At 36.2% G+C, this 18,090-nt stretch overlaps 1 protein-coding gene across 1 annotated transcript in view; it reads right to left on the minus strand.

The window, feature by feature from the left end:
• Positions 1-222: 222 nt before the first annotated feature.
• The window catches only part of PLCZ1 (phospholipase C zeta 1), a 50,498-nt gene continuing 32,630 nt past the window's right edge, over positions 223-18,090 (minus strand). Inside the window, exons 10-13 of the mRNA XM_065854161.2 lie at positions 8,375-8,547; positions 5,098-5,230; positions 3,557-3,706; positions 223-474 (exon numbers count right to left, since the gene is read on the minus strand). Coding sequence (XP_065710233.1) covers positions 392-474; positions 3,557-3,706; positions 5,098-5,230; positions 8,375-8,547 — 539 coding nt within the window. The 3' untranslated portion in view covers positions 223-391. The remainder of the gene's footprint in view (positions 475-3,556; positions 3,707-5,097; positions 5,231-8,374; positions 8,548-18,090) is intronic.

Here is an 18,090-nt window from a genome sequence, read left to right on the forward strand (position 1 = left end):
AAAGATACAATGGTAAGAGATTTTGTTCAATACAAATAAAAATGCCAGTGTAACATGCTCATAATTTTTCAGTCTCCAATCATAAACATTAGACAATTATTCCCAGTAATTAATCGTGATTTTGAAATTAGCTGCAAATGCAATAATTAACTGAATTTCAAGAAAGTCCAGAAAAGTTCAGTCTTTACGAATTAGTTCTAAATAATGATAGGACCAATGTCATTAGGCATTACTTTGTTCAGGATACCATTTACTCACACAAGAAGTCTTAATAAAATAATTGAGAACACACCACTCTGGAAATCAGAGCGCTAGATTACTGCAAGCCTAGTGATGTTTCTTTATTGAGCAGGGTGTGATCCTCCAGAATAAGTGTTACTGCAGAGCATCATTAGTAGTACCAGATATGAACAAACAGTGATGCAGGTTCAAGATTGACACCTTCTTTGGACAACAGGGGAACCTTACGGTAACCTGTAAATACGACGACACTTGATTAGTGCATTAACTACAAATGCAAAGACGCATTAACTGCAAATGCAACTCCATTGTAATGGAGTAACATCATGGTCTACTCTGCAAAGATGGCATAATTTATTATTCTCTAAATAACTCATTAAAATAAACTGAAATTACACAGAACCCAAATCCCATTTCTACTGTTTTTCTCTTCTACATAAACACTGTATCAATTCTGGCATTTTTAGAAACAGAGTGAAACTCCAACGTATTTCAGGATGTGGTGTATTTTCAGACTGAAGAGTTTTAGGCCTGTGATAACTTGTAATTAACATAGGCCAAACATGCATTTTCACATCCAAAGATGTCATATGCTGCACATATTGTTCTTACTGCAGATTAAATAACTTGTGAATCAGCAGTGACAGTTCCTTAGAGAAACATAGTGTTGCAGCAGTAATGCACTGTCCAGCTGGGGCAGAAAAAAGTGTAATGCAAAATCTTCTACTGTAATATCTTCAGTCTGTTAAGGATCTCCTTCTACATGTGAGAGTGATTCCCAGTATGAGATGAGGCATGCCTCAGAAACTACATGTTCATCTGGTGAGTGGAAGCATTTGGAGAAGCTATAATTCTGAACTTCAAACTTAATTATTATAACTTACCTGCTCAGAAAACAAAACAGTCCTCTCTCAAAAACCCCAAACCTGTATTGCTTTGTATGACTGTAAATGTCCATTATTTCGTAATAGTAAACAATGTCACTTTTGATTAAAAAAAAAAAAAACAAAAAACTCAATTTTATATATGTATATGTAACTGCAGTTATTTAAGTATAGGTTATGAATAAGTATTTACATTCAGAACTGCAGTTTTCAAAATCTTTCTTTAGGTGTGTCTGGATGTATGTGTAGTCTTTGGGACCCTCATTTGTTTGGGTTTGGCTTTTCTTGATTCTTTTGTATAACATTGAAGTTTACCTGGCATCTAAGGTTCAGCTTCTGGGCAGCAGATATTAAAGCTGAGTCCAGGCAGTACACCTTTGAGATCAGCTTTTAGAGTATGCACACAGTATATGTAAGAATTGCTTTATTTTCTATCCAGAAACACTTCAAGGACTCATTTCTGAAGACTATGTTCTAGTCCCTACCTGCAGAATATTCTACAAAGTGTCCTGAGACATGTAAAACTTCTTTTTTTTTGAAATTGTTCCTATTTTCATGAAATAATTAACTGTTCATTGATGCAGTTATAAGAGCGGTGATATTTGAATTCCTGTCATTTATTTAGTATTCTACATGGCAGATGCACTGGGACAGGGACTGTAACCAAGGACTCCCCTTCCTCTCACCTTTAACCATCCAGCTAGAGAATTATTCCCACCTTCAGCACCTCTGAGTATGTCTACTTAATCATTGCATGAAAAATTAAATACTGCTACAGGTGGGTGACAAGCATTTTTCCCCAGTGTAAACTACAGCTGGGGAAAGGAAGTGATAATGTACATTTGAATCCTTTCAAGAGGAAAAACAGGAGGGACAGTCCCATAGTGCAAAATAAAGCAGTCAGAGCTTTGATGAGAAATTTAAAGCCTAATTCACTCTTTAGCATGCTTTAGACAGTTCTTTCCTAAGAATTCTAGATGGTTGTGACCCCTCCTCTGTAAGATGCATTATTTGCCCCTTTCACTATTTATTGAGCTTAGGGCCCTAAAGTGGAACCATGGTTCAAGATCAAGGGTCCAGAGGTCTCAATGTTAAGCACTGCAATAAATTTTGAAATTATCTTTCAGATGATCTCTTAGAAGCCTTTTATTTATGCCTCTGAGCATCTTGATGTTTTGTTTGGGTTTTTTTTTTAACATTGTAGGTTTGGGCAACTTGTTTGGCACTGTTTATAGTTTTTGTACCTGCACTTATTTACTAGTATTTTTTAATTATTTCACTCAAAATTCTTTCCTGCGGAATCTGCTTGCTCTTACTTTTCCAAAATATGAATCCCCCATTTGTGACTAAAATTAATCACACAGGCACATTAGAGACACACTGAAAAATTATACCCCCCTCCAAAAAAAAAAGCCCAAAATGATGGTTTTACAAGCATTTGTGACGTTCAGCATCTGCTATTTAAATTTGCCTGAGACATCACAAGTTGGCAGAGGTTTTTTTTCATTATCCTGAAATATACAAATAACAGTAAAGTAAAAGGGGATCGTTATAAAAATGTATGCTGCAGAAAAGTAAGTGTATTTTAAGAGTAATCTTTGTTCTTGTTTAATTCCTCAACCACAACTAAGAATCACAAACAGCTTTATGACTTCAGAATCTGGAAAGAAAAAGCCATTAAAATCCTGTTAAGTTTAATAAAAATGCTGCAGTGCCCAACAGCTCCAACATTTTGCCCCCACGTCTTCATTCACCAATAAAAGTTGGTTGGTTGTTTTGTCAGAAATAGCTTTGGAAATTCAATATAGAAACCGTTTTACAGAAGCCTTTCTCCCTGGCCTACTGCCTTCTGTGTCTGCTCTTTATGCACAGCCTATTAACCACATAAGATTGCAGAAGCTATACTGATACCATAAAAGAAACACTATCAAGAAAAATACCATAAATTTTTTACTTAATTTACATTCTTTGTTCTACATTCTGAAAACTTGCAGATAGGTTACATGAGGGTTTTTGTTTGTTTCTTTGTTTGTCTTTGGTTTTAATTTGGCTTGTATTGGCTGTTGAGCCTGAGTAGAAAGTGCACAAAAGTGTTGCCTTTCTAGTAGTGCTGACTAATCTCTCCTCCTGTTTCTTATTATAATGACTTAAAACACCGTCTGAGCAGATTCTAACTAGAATTGAATACTGCAGTAGAAAACATTAACTGTCATTACTATTCTTTTGATTTCTACACTGTGGATTTGTATTCAGAGACTACAATGGCTTACCAAAAAAAAAAAAAGAGTGCAATTTTTACCTGTGGTTATAAAATTCTCCTTTAGGAAATAAACATAATGCTGTACTCTGTCAAGACTACAGTAATGATAAAAGCATGGAATGTTGTAGATATTTTTTTAAGCTGTTATAGGTGGCTCACATAAAAATATTACCTTTACTCAAGTTCATCACTGGTAAAGTGTATTGACCAAGGAATTCGTTTGAAACCAGAGATATCTCATCCTCCACACAGAAGCGTATCAATGCCAGTTCTGGAACTTGGACAGTAAAAGAGAAAGTTTCATCCCATCTAGGGCACAAAGCTAATGAAAAGAAAAAATACACAGTGTCAAAATACCATTTCATTTATTCTACTTCATATCTGAATTATTGTATCTTCTACCAATAGTCTGAACTGGTAGAGATTCATTCTTTTTCCCTAGATTTCTGTGCCCATTTAAATAAGCTATTAAATTCCCACTGACTGCAGCAATATGTAGAGCTTTTGTACATATTACGGAGATATAATAAAACTGTCAGGGAAACTCTCAGAATGAAGCAAACAAAGAGCTTGGAACTTGCCTACAGTATGCAGGCCAGCCCCTTCTGAGGCTTTGTAATGTATTAGCTACATAATATTGTAAATCAAAAGCCTAAGAATGTTGGTGTCATCTCTTAGAAGAGAGCAAAATGGGACAGCAGTAGCTAAGTTAAGAACCACTGCTCAAGTTAAATTTTCCAGTAGCCATATCAGTTTAAAGTTTTTGCCAAAGTTTCTCCTTTTACATTGTTGGAAATGAGGCAGGTGCTGTAAAGCCATCACTTGATTAAAATTCCAAAAAGAGGATGTGGAACAGGAGAAGGGGTGCTTTGTGTTGAGCACTATTCATACAGAGAGAAAAGAAATTCAGAGGCCAATTTAAAACACCAGCCACCTAAAAAATGAAAAAGGAAAAACAGAAGACAGAGGCATAGAAGAATGGAGATCACAGGGAAACTTTAGTCTTAGTCATCAAGAAGTTCTATTTGATAAAGGTGAGGGAGTGCTTGAAGGCAACTACAAAGAGTACACACTTAACCTATCAAGCAATTAAGGGACTAGTCCTGCTAGAAACTTCATACAAGCTAAGTGGTGAAGTCACAGAAATTTCTTCAGAAAAAAATGCCTTTAAATTTACAAATTAGTGTACTGGTTTTTGCTGGGATAAGGTTGAATTTTCTTTGAATCAGCCCATACAGTGCTACATTTTGAACTGGAAATGCCTAAACATCTGCCTGCTGATGAGAAATGGTGAATGAACTTTATTTTTTTGCTTTGCTCACAGATTCGGCTTTTGCATTACCTATTAAATTGCCTTTATCTCAACTGAAGTGTTTTCTCATTTTTTTCCCTTTCGACTCTCTCCCACATCCTACTTGAGGAGAGTGAGCAAGTGGCTTGTGTGGTGCTGAGCTGCTGTCCAGACTGAGCCCACAACAGTGACTAAAGACAATACATTCCATCTTCCTTCAGGAGAATGCTACTAACATCAAGAGTTTGTGCTTCCTTAACGTACAAAAAATGGCACATAGCATGCATTTCTGCTACAGTTTTTATGCCAAAAGATTCCAGTCTAGAGACAAATAATTGCAGTCTTTGTAAGTAAGCAACACACTTCCATATGAAATATTATTCTGCTTTGCTCACAGTCAAGAGAATAAGATTGATTCTCACCGTTGCTTTTTACAACACTAGATTTCTTTTTTGTTTGATCTTCTGGCACACCGTAAATTTCTACATGCACTAACGGGTCAGCTTTGTTAGTCTTCGACAGGTTACTGGGTGGTAACTGATGACCGCTGATGAGCTGGAAAATTAAAGTTGTAATGTATTGAAATAACTGCAAGAATGAACTTCATGTAGTAGCTCTATAGTAATCATAGTAACAAAGATTGTTGCATAAGAAACTGCTGTAAGATGCATATACCAGCCACAAACTGCTATAAAAATACATATTAAACACAATGAAATAAAGAACATGGTGCTTCCCATTTAATTTAATTATTGGTTACTTTTGGAGAATGGTTTGGGTTGGAAGGGACTTTCAAAGGTCATCTAGTCCAACCCCTCTGCAATAAGCAGAGGCATCTTCAACTAGATCAGGTTGCTCAGAGCCCCATCCAGCCTGGCCTTGAATGTCTCCAGGGACAGGGCATCTACCACCTCTCTGGGTAACCTGTTCAGAGTGTTTTACCACATTATTGTAAAAAAGAAAAAAAAAAAAATCTGAGACCACACTTTGAATAATAATTTTCAGATTAAAGATTTTTTGTTCAATAACTAGCCATAAAACTTATATTTTAGTAACATGCAAAATAATGATGTTGGAGGGATCAACCTCATGATTTTTACTTTTTCTGAGATCAAGCTCATGAATTCCTATTAAAGCTGTGTCTAGTGGACCAGTGCTAGCACACACGGTGACGTCAGCATTGTGTTACAGGGTATGTAGCAGAGTGCCTCACCTGTGTTCCTCCTCTTTCTCAGTAACACACAAAAGCTCTGAATTTAGTAGGCTCCCTGGTGTTTTAATCATTTAGTTAGCTAGCCAGAAATTTTGCCTCAGAATGCCCTGTAATCTGACACCCAGTCTAAGAAAGGATTTATGAAAGTCACAATTTTGCCTGCTTTCTATCTGTATCTCAGGACACCTAGGAGAGAATAACAATCTCTACACTAATCTGCTTTTTAGAAATCAATGTATGGAGCGTATCGAGAGAGATATACAAGCCTGCAAGCCTAGATGAAAGATATGACTCTTATGATCCAGATCTCAGCACTAAGCATCAAAACTCAAGCTACAGATTCCCATTCCCCTGTCAACTACCAAAAGATCAAACCTCACAAATTCCACCTTTTGCTAAGGTATTTTCTGTAACACTTTGCTCCAAGAAAAGTTCTAGCCTGAAAAATCCAAGAGCAGTGGATTAGCAAGCCCTGATGCTGTCCACTTTCTTCCTAGAAAATACCTACTACCTTCACTAGAAAGCAGCTTTGCAAGGTGCTAGCCCTGGTTCTTGTGGGGGACTTCAGCTTACCAGGTATCTGCTGGAAATAACACACAGCAGAGAGGAAGCAGGCTCCTGGAGCATGTGGAAGACAACTTCCTGACACAGCTGCTAAGTGAGCCAACTAGGAAGGTGCCCCACTGGACATGTTGTTTGTAAATAGAGAAGGACTCATGGATGATGTGATGGTCAGAGATCGCCTTGGGCATAGCCATCATTAAATGATCAAGTTTTCTGTTCTTGGAGAAGTAAGGCTTCAGCACAGAATGACCCAAATCCATAAATCCAACCAGTTTTCGAGACCCAAGGTGAAGTAGACATACAGAGAGAGTAATAAATAACATGGTAGGCTCAGAGGTTTCTTATTAAATACCTTGAATATACGTATTTCTGCTTCAAAGGCTATATGTATCGTGTTGATGGAAATTGTGGCACATCAGGTGAAGAAGGGTATTGAGTTCAGTAAAATTGGGCTCAGTGTGATTTTTATGTTCACTTATGTTCTTTTCATTAATTCATTTGTTCATTCGTTTGTTAACAGTCAGTCTGAGAGTTTTGACACCTAAATCTTCTATATCTTTGCCCTCTGCTAAGTAATTTCTCCATTCAACAAGTCAGTAACTGTTTTTCCTATGACTCCTGCTCTTTTTGTCTTCAACCACCATTTCCTGTTTGTTTTTTTTTTCCTGCTGGCTCTATGAATGGTGCTCTCCGCACCCTCTACCATCATCTCTACAGCTGGTGGGATGCCGTTGCTTCTTTGTATCCTGTGGTACCCAGATTTCCTCTCAGTCTATGTCCTCAGTGTGAAAAGCTGCCTTTCTCCTTCCCAACTATTTCCAGACTCAGACATCTCCTTCCCATTTCCTGCATTACAATTGGGGATTTTTCCTCATCTTAGTTAGTTCCAGCTTTACACAAATAAGGGCTAAAATAACTGATGTGTATGCATGGGTACTTGAAATCATCCAGTAATGTCTATTCATAATTGGTATGCTCACTGTTGGGACACTAAAATGTTTTTGATTAGGTGTATGCATTATGAACGTATTTTTTAATTATTATTAGCTAATGTTTTATCTCCACTATTTATTTCTCTGAAAGAAACAAAATAGCAATTATACACTAATTTTATGCTAATTAAATAACATTTATGCAAGTACTGTACTGTGTAATCAGAAATAGCATTTTTTCATTAGGAAAAGGTAGTTTTCTGACTAGTGAACAATTACCAAAAAAAATCTGCTTAACCTCAAATGAAGGGGTTTTCTAACCCATTAGTATTAAATGACATGTATTTCTAATATTTTTAAGAAGTATATCAGGTTTGAATTTGGAAGAAGTAGAAATAATTCAAAGACTTACTTATTCATTTCCCCTTTCTACACTTATTTGTACCATTTTAGGATGATAAATAGTCTTTTATTTATGCATTGGAAGATAATGAAACTTAAAAGAAGCATAAAGCTTCTTATCCTATCTTTAAACATTTTCATTTGTCAGTTAGCATTATAATAGTGCACATGGCATTACTAACACTTAAAGAAAAAAGCACCAGAAGTGAACATTTGATTTCTGAGTTTTCAGAGTTCAGTCCCCATAACTGTAACTGACAAGCCCCTTTGTCATCTACACTTGTGACACAATGAAAGGTATATTTATATTTCTGTACTGGTGAAAATTATGTATTTTATAAACTCTTGTAACTTCTGAACAATTACATATCTTTAACAAACACCAGTGAACTACAGAGGAGAAACCACCCAAGCAGCAGTAGATACTAAATTAGAGTTTTAATGTGTTATTAAAAAACAATCTTAAACTTCTCAACAACCAGGAATAGGTGGAAAATGAGAAACCAATAGTAGACAACAGATGGGTCTGAACTATTCTACGTTTCTTTCCGCATTTTATGGAAGAAACCAACAATTAACTAAGCTTACCTTTATTGACAGAGACATTGGTTTACTGTATCTTCCCACATTCTGTGGGGTGAATGTGGAATCACGTTTTCTCAAGAATTCTGGTTTCAGAATATAGCCACAACCACCATTGTCTAGGAATTTTCCATTTTGCAGCTCCATTTGTACTCCCGGTGTCTGGAAGTTTAAGGCCACTATAAAAATAAGCAAATATTGATTTTAGTGAATTAGAGTTGATACCATTTTATAAAACATCTCTCTGACAAGAATAGTAAAAACAAAAGCAACAGAGATATATACATATGTATACATATCTTTCAACTCATATGTAAGATCTTGTTACTTCTCTTAAATTAAGCATTATTCAATAATCACTGATTCATGTGCAAAAGAAGTGCATTTTATCTTGAGCTACACCACATTTTAAGTACTATCCTATAGATCTTTTTTAGTCTGCAGTGTGTTGTAGATTTTCTCTTTTCTTTCTAAATTAGACCTTGGAGAATAGGAAATGCGAGAACTTTTTTCTCTATAAGAACTAAATCCACATACTAATTTCTCTACAGTGGCTAGACACTGCATGCTGAACCTGTTTACAAAGTTCTGGTGCAGAGGGAAAAAAAAGGATTGTAACTAACCTTAGTTATGGTGCAGAATTCATCATAAAAGCATATCATCCACAAGAGAAAGAAGCTTTAGTTTAGTTAGGCTGTTCAGTGCAAATACATACAAGTTTATAGCAGTAGAAGCAATTTTTAAAGTGTTCTTAAATTTATGTGAGAAAACCCTCTTCAAGCTTAATCTTCCAGCGCTGGTGTTTATTTTCAGTGTACACCCGACAGATTTTCCTTTCCAAATATTTCTGGTTTGTTGCAGCAGCAACCATAAAATAACACATTTCTCATCAACAGGATATTGTAACTCATGAGATAAAGCCAATGTTGAAGTAGTCCTATTTAATGAAATTTTCCCCTATTCCGGTACATTAGAGCTTCCTGTCACATTCAAAATAGAAAATGCACAAGTCAAATCAGTGAGGTGATAACATGACGTGTTAAATAGAAAATGATAAAAAAAATCATTCACTTGATGTCTTGTCAGGAAAAAAAAAAAATGAAGTCTTTAAGCAGTACAAGTGAATCCTTATAATAGTTCAGGAAGAGGACCTTATTTCATGTTCCTCCAAGATAATACACATGTATTGAATGAACATTTGCTGGAATTCAGAAATCCTTATCTCATGTGGGAAATGCAATAAATTTGTCTATATTTGATTGCAAAAAATATTTGCTTCTTAACTGCTTTGATGATCCTTTAAAAAAATTCTGTAGTAAATGATGCAAATAGGAACAGATCTGTAGAATGAAGCAGCTGGTGCTACAGACCTGATGTTTGTACTATGCTTGGGTTTGGTGGGATTACTTCAGAAGAGCTCTAGCCTGGTGCCATGCGCTCAATACCAGTTACTGGCTGGGATACAGCAAGTGCTCCCAGAGTGCATCCTCTGTTTCATCCAAAAGGAATCCCACCTGTGCTAGCAAAGATTGCTCTGCAACATGAACCAACATGCACTAAGTAGGAACAATTTGGAACCTTGCCTGAAAAGATACTCAAACAAAAAACGAAACCCACCAACAATAAAACACTCCTGCTTTGAAGCAAATGCAAATGTAGATGCAGGCATAGATTCTGTGTCAATATGCAAAGGAACTTTAAGCTTATTTTACCTTTGACAAGAGAAATTAAACTTCAAAATGTTCATATTGCCCATTGCACACCATTGCCTGTTTTTAAGAGGATAAGTATTCTCTTGGTGTAGTTTTGGCAGTGCTTCACAATTTGGTATTTATGACTCAATGCGTCATCCAAAACTGGACCCAAATGTGGTGCCATATGACCCTGGTTGTATCGTAATACATTGATTCAAGCAGGGCAGTGAACGCTACAGAGCTGCAACCCAGAGGTCCCTTGAAGTCTAGATCCTGGCATGATCTACAGACAACTTCAAGATCTCTCAGCATATAGGTGACTCCTAGGCCATATTTTCAGAATAAGTGTTTTTAAAAGTGTACCTGAAATTAGGCAAATTGAACAGTCATAGCTTCAAATAGCAGCTTTCATATGATGAAATAAATTACATGATTGCACATAATGAGACTGTTGCTAAATTTGCTAAGCTTCATAGGCTACTAAGCAGGAAAATCTGATTTAACAACAGACAAAAGCAGAAAATACTTTACATTTTGTCATATTAGGAAAATTACTTTTGCAACACAAGTGAAAGGCAATGTTATTACAGGTTGATATCTTCAAACATCAGCACTATGTTTTTACTTAATTTAATTTTATCTTAGAATAAGTTAAAAACACGCTGCACAGTAGTTTTAATTTACCTACTGAATTCCCGGTATAGCAAGTTGGAACACGTTTAAGGTAAGTGAATGGTAGACTTTGTATTATACTCTCTGAGATGCATACCTCTACTACAAAAGTTTGCAAGGTTCATAGCTTTTTGGGGCTGTCTAGGACAATACTTTATGGTGTACTGTTGCACAGTTGTTTTTTTTTAATCAGATGCAGTTATAACCCTTCATCTTCTTGAGAAATGGCAAAGTTCATAAATTAAAACCTATGTTTTCCATTGTCTTAGCAACATCTTTCTGCAAGGAAGACTGAATTTCTACCCAATGTTTCATCTTAGTTTTGCTGAATTCAAGAACAGAATTGTCAATAACATGCAATGTACTGTTGTTTTATGAAACAGAAGAAATTTAATGTATGTACAAAGCTTTAAACTTCTAGCGCTGTGTAAGTTAAACGTTTTCCTCAGTCCTTCAGTTAAACACTGAAAGCCTTTTAATACCAGCATCAAAATCAAAACAGCAGACCAAAACACAGGCTTGAAGAACAATCCCAGTGTGATTCCTGCATCTGAAATGGAATCAAGTCTCCCTGAATCTCCTTCAGATCAGAGTATTTAATACGCAAGTCTTCTTGCAAAGTACCAAAGCTGCCACAGCTGTCCCTGTTGCCCCCAGGTGTAAATAACTTCATAGAGCAAATGCAAATTAGACAACAGCCTAGCTCCAAAAAGATGGAACAACCCATAATACACAGAGGAACACAAAGGATATATTTCATCCCAAACCTTGGTATCACAAGCAACTAACTGAAGTCAGTCCCACAACTACTTGCAGGACTAACCGTAATCTAAGTATTCAAATACAGCACCTTCCATAAACACGACCATTCAAGACATAATTGATTTTTAAACTGAAAGCAAAAGCTTTCAAAAACCAAAGTGAAAACTGTAATTCTTAGATTTCTAAGTGGCTATAATCTGAAGACAGTTTAAGAAAAGTGCATGTCTTTTGTCTGTGATGCTGCCTCTCTATGTATATTTCTATTAGGACTTCTGTCATTATTTTTTATTTTTGCTTCCTGGTTGTGTTAGCTATATTATGATCTTAACGTTTAATATATTTTCTGCATTAAAAATATTTCTAAATGGATAAGCACACATTTGTCACCAACTTTTCTTAAAATTAGTTAATTAATTGCATTTTATGACATTTAAAATCCGTATTGAAATATCTGAATTTTATGCAAAAGGCGCCAATGTACCTATCTCCATTATTTACTTCACTTATTTCAGTCTAAAGAGATACAATATATCACACTTCCAACCCTTTGATTGTTTTTGTTACCATTCTCTCAGATTTTTCCAGTTGTGTATGTTCTTAAAAAGGGCCACTCACAATCAATGGAGAGCATCTTCTGTGCCTTAGATGTCCAAAATCTGAATGCAATTCCACACCAACTTGGAAACAGCACAAAAACAACATCATGTCCTAGTGATCTGGCGTACTTTGCCATTGGTTATGAGATTATTTATGTGACTGGATTTGAAGACACTGCGTTCATTCCACTTTACTACTCCCAGATGGGCATTGACCATCTATCCCTTCTTCTCCCCTGCAGGTCACAGCTGCACCCAGTCCGTCACTGCCCAAATTTACAGAAATATATTCCTAAGTCTTTGTATGACATCATAGATCATATTAATTTTTCCAAAGTGATGTAGGTGACTTTTAAAAAATTTCATCCACAACCTGAATTAAGGGCATACTGAGTATGAGTTGACTTAGAATGTGGATGAAAAGGGAAGATATTCAGTCATTTGAATGATAAATAATATACTAATTTCTAATCCCTGGGCACGCCTTAATTATCAAAATGTCCTCAGGTGCAAATAATATTTCCCTTTTACTCTCTTGAAAATCTTATTCTATCTAATATACAGTCTGATGGAATTCGCATAAAAGAAATCCAGTGCATACTATAGTACCCCATAAACCCTTCTCAATAACAGCAAATGTGAGAAAGATGATGTGCTCTCTCACTAAGTGGTCAGAACATGTAACCTGGGAAAGTGGTGGCATATGGTGGGTTTAAAACACCTGTTTCATCATCTGAGAAACTAGAAAGACTTCCAGCATAATTAAGACTTTCCACCAAATTACGGCAGCCTCCTAGGGCTGCTCTGAGCCTGAGCATTACTTACTGTTCTGGTCCTGTCTTGACATGTCACTCTGACCCCCACTGTCATCTCTGGGTGCTTGATAATTCAGGCTTGTGGACGTACTGTCCAAAGACAGCCTTTTAAGTGTCCTCAGCACCCTCTTTGCCTCGGGCTTTACGAGCTTTTTAAATCTTTATGCAGCTTTAGGCCTCTTGCTAAGCCAGTGAATAGGTGAGATCCCACTCAATCTTTATAAACAAGGACTTACTATCTACCGGGGAGCAGGGGGGGAAGTTAGAATGACAACACACAGCAGACTTAATGTGTTAGTATAAATTTTGGCATACAAACCATTTCTCGTCTCTTTTTCTGACCAAAAAATGTGGTCAAACTGTATGTAATTTTTTTCCTCTCCTTTTTCCTCTTAGCTATTCAGACTCCAGATTTTATTAAGCTTAATTATAATTCCTGGCTTTGCTTATTACTGACGCATTTCGAAATAGATGCTCTCATTCTAATGAAGTGTAATTTATGAATGACTTACAACATGAGGTATTCTGCTGAAATAAGCGGGACTACTCTCCTGAGAGCTGAGTAATATGCATAACTGTCTGACACATCATGCTCAGCGTGTGCAAACAGTCAGACTGTCCTTATTGTCTTTGGGACAATTCAATACTGTAGCTCTAAATAAATTGTCATTAGAAATGTTAAGAGTTCAATCATTCTAACATTCATAATTGCTGACATTGTTTCTATTTAATTACAAGTAGCCCTACTGGGGAAAAAAAAAAAAAAAAAAAAAAAAAAAAAGATGTCAAGTGATTAAACATCAACCATTCTCCCAGTATGCAACTGGTTTCAATTAGGGATCCTCTCTTCTGAGGTTCTCATGGGAAAAGTAACTAACACATTTCTGATAAACTGTCAAATCTAAAATCTAAATTGATTTTTGCTATTTAATTAGCGTGTCAGTCTGAAAGTTACACTTCAGTGCAAGTCTGAGGATCTTTTCATTGTCATTTCGCTTATTTCACAGCTGAAACAGATACATTTCCAAAGAAACATTTAAAATTTGTTTGCCTTGTGCATCTTGGCAGAACAGTGTATATTATCAGCTTCCCTTTCCTGTTTCAGTCTGGGTCTCTAACACATGGTTTAGAACAAGGTCAGTAAGGAGTTCAGAGATAACTGTGCTCCTGCAATTTTTCTGTCATTCTTCTAAATTAACTAGATATGAGACAAATTATTTAATATTCTATTAGGTATCTGCAGTTGTGGATTTAGTGAAGATATCTGGGAAAACTATTTTCATTGTTACTGTCAACAAAATGCTGACAAAATGAAATTTCTGTGCTGTTTTGCTTTTAAGTGAAAATTCTGCCTGAAAAGAAGCTAGCTCCAGAGTAGCTCCAGAGCTTTGTCATAAACCTGGCAGTTAGAGACTGCAAGAAAGATATGAAAACTTTGTTCAAAACACCTCCCAGACCTTAGAGCCATTCCAAAGGAAAGGTGAGTGTAATTAGATAGCTTCACATACCTGGCTGATATTGTCCCACCTGACTTACAGATGTCTGCACATGAGTTAGCTGCCCCACTACAGCTAGTGGGAATCTAATCGTTTAAGGAACAATGTCACCAAAATTGAGGCCATATTTTAAGTGTGAGAATAATCATGTCCCTGAAGTCCGGAATTCTAATAGCTGTCCCATTGGGCTGGGGACTTATGGGAGGAAACAGTAAGAGGTGAAGCAGCCCTTTTTGGGGGTTCCATAAATGATGATGGTCATTTGGCCTATCACAGCTGTGGATTCTTTTCCAAATACGTGACTTTGTTAATAATAAACAGCCTTATTTGTTTGGCATTTTAGTATTTTCTTTCCATAACAGACTATTCAACAGTATTTGGTAAGATTTATGTCAGTTGTGCAAAATCTAGTTTTCATTTCCCTAAAGATTAATGTTTGGACTGTTAAAACCATATTAGGAAGAATAATATAGGTATTGACCTCCTCACCTTTTCCATAATTGACCTATGATAACTAGTCCTGTCCTTGAAACCTCAACAAGATGGAGTGGGCAACCAAGAGGTAATCTTCTGTGCCTTCTCGTTTCATTCTCCCAGGACATTGCTTGTCTTGGGAACTAGCAGGGAATCTTTCCTGTCTATCTTACAGCACATTCTCCCTGAGTCGGTTGTGGGATAAAGTCACAGTAAGCCCAAATAATGAGTTCCAGACTGGAAGGATGGATGTAAAGAACAGCCTGGGCATGTTTTTGCCATGAGGTGTATGATGTCAGTTTCATCCCCTGCCTTTGAGCAGAAGAGGTGTTTTAGTTTGGGACTAAATCCAGAGCCAATTTTGGAAAGATAGCTGAAGCTCTGTTTAATGGCTGGAGACTAAGTATTAGGCATCACAATGTAGAATGAACAAAGATGAAATGTTGTGTTCTATCTGTCTTTTGCCTGTCATAGGCAATGTTTAGAGTTAATTCATCTGCAAGCTTTTAAGGATCACAATGTTAGATAAAGAGTGCTCACTTAGTATGTAACTGCAATAACAAATACTGTGAAGAGATTTGAGGTATTCTAATAACATAACCAGACATAAAAATAAAAACATTAAAGTATGTCACTTCACAAATTCCACTAGAAATTCAAGTGAAAACAATTCAAAGCTATAATGTCATGAATATTCTCAGTTTGTTTCAGATGTCACGTTAGCTGTTGAAAAATCCCTGTTACAGAAAATGCTTGCTTTACACTTTTGCTGTGTTACAAAGAAATTTCCCGTAAAAATAATAACCAAGAGTATAAAACTATCATGCTGAAAAACTAATTAAATCTATAAGGAAAAGTAGTATTCCACCATCTTCTAATGGAAGAGCCTGTGTTTTCCCTTAAATTCACTTTCATTATTTCATAATTTCCTGTACTAAATTTGACAGTCGATCACATATTCTAAAATGTATAATGTTCAGTAGGACTGTGAGAATATCTAAACTTCCCATGATCAGACTTAATCTGTTTATTTAGAAAAAAAAATCAGTCCTGTTGTTTCCAGACTTGTCATTTTTCCAGCAAGAAAGGAAAACACAATTTCACAGAAAACATACAACTTTTCCAAAGTAAAATTTTCCAAAGTAAATTAGTGATCCTGTGTCCTCTTATTTTCTTTACAAGGCTTTCCAAAGTTTGCCTCTGTAAGTTTTCATTCACTTAGAACCCAAGCAAGGTCAGACTTGACGGTCATTTTAAGTTGCTCAGGTGAGGCATGCCAAGATTAAACAAGTGAGTCTTTGTTCCCTAGATAGCTTCGGAGGTTAAAATAAGACCTAGTTAGAGAACTCTTTATCACTCATCTTTCTATGCATTATTTTTTTATCATATTATTGCACACAAGATTTAGCCACAAACATGTGACAAAATTGCCAAGATGCTTTTCAATGTCACAGGCCAAAACAAAACCTATGATAAGAAAAAATCCATCATACAAGTAGTGGAACCTTCACAGTACCATATGAATTTTTATGAGTGCTCCAGAAAACATATGTTCTTTATAGCCTCTTCTAAAATAAAATTCTGTACCTACCATACCATGGCTTTATCATATAACTTTTGACATGTTTTCATCATACCCATAGATGGTTTTAATACACATGCAATGTTTACTACTGCATCCAGAGGACATATTCAAAAGGATGTTGTCTTTCTATTTTCATTTTCATTTGGTTATGTTTGTTTGTTTGTCTTTGTTTTTCTCAGTCAATATAATACAACTGATATCTGTTTATTTAAATAACTGTCTTGAATTTTCTTTCCCTGCATAAATCTTTACTTTCCATTTTATTTACTAAATAAAAACAAGATATGGAAATGCCAAACCAGTTATTTCCAGTGCCACACTGCAGCTATATGCAGGAGTCATACTAATTTTCCCAGAATATAAAAAGTTATTGTAGGTATTTTTCTTCATAAGATGTCTTTGTTCACAAAAACCTATTCTGTTCTTATGAATCTCAATTTTCAGAAAATGGACACTAAGTGCACAATGATATCCAAAAGCGATTTTGTAGAGAATCTGTCCTTTCTACTGTGGTTTTTAACTTGCCTTCCTCTGGAAATGAAGTTTACACAATTACATAATTCTTGTCCTCAGCCCCAACAAATCTTGAGCCTGCTGGACCATTTCATCCTTCTTCAGCAGAGTGCCAGGCTGCTCCGAGTTAATATGTTCAATCAGTTTAGAGAAAATTGCTGGCAAGGTACAGGCAAGAGCACTGTTTTGTGTTTGTCACTAAGGGAAGTAAAGGAATAACTCAGCTGTTATCATTTACATGATGCAGGGGCCTGGCAGACAGAACTATCTGTAGATTTGAACAAAATGTAATAGATTTTCTTTGCCCAGCCAGAACAGTTATCAATGTTAGAGGAACTTGAAGGTAGGTGAGAAGGGTGAGCTGGCAGATGTGTGGAGGGTGAAAAGACCTGAGGAAGGGGAACAGATGACATACATAGGAAAAATCTGGGAGTCCTGTAAAAAGTTTTAGAAAAGTGGCAGAAGGGATCTGGAGGGATTATTTCTGTGCACACGATGCAGAGTGCAATGGCAGGGGGACAGGGAGGGTATGTGAGCTATATGGACACAAGACAGACACAAACATTTAAAAATCTGTGTTAAATGAGTGGAAGGGCATCAGCAGAAGATACACTGAGTGGAGCTTTGGGAGATAAATTATGAAGCAGAGTTATATTTCTGCCAAACAGTTATCTAAAACAGATTAGAGACTGAGGAATAGATCTGACATGGCTTGGAAATGATATATGTGGAGAATTGCCTATAATAAGACTATTCCCATGAGAAAAATGTTTCTTTAAATGAAGATGCACATGATGTGACCAAAAGGGCAGATCTAACCACTTCCTGTATATTTTTAATTTTTCCAGGAAGGGGCCCAAAGTCCCTATACTGCAAAAATTGTACGTTTTGTGTACTAATGTTTAGAATGACTCTTCATTAAAGTACACTCTGACAACAGTCAATGTAGTCATTTTGATAGACTTCAGTCCTGTTTGAGATTGAGGAAATGGATATTCTTTGTAGAGATCAGTGTGGAGATTTACACACCACAAAGAAAACTAATAAACTGCCGTATGATAAGCCTTAGAGATTGATTCAATTTTAAATTAAGGACCTTTGACCAGAGCTTCCTC

The sequence above is a fragment of the Patagioenas fasciata genome, chromosome 1, assembly GCF_037038585.1.
Source record: "Patagioenas fasciata isolate bPatFas1 chromosome 1, bPatFas1.hap1, whole genome shotgun sequence".
Classification (NCBI taxonomy): Eukaryota; Metazoa; Chordata; class Aves; order Columbiformes; family Columbidae; genus Patagioenas; species Patagioenas fasciata.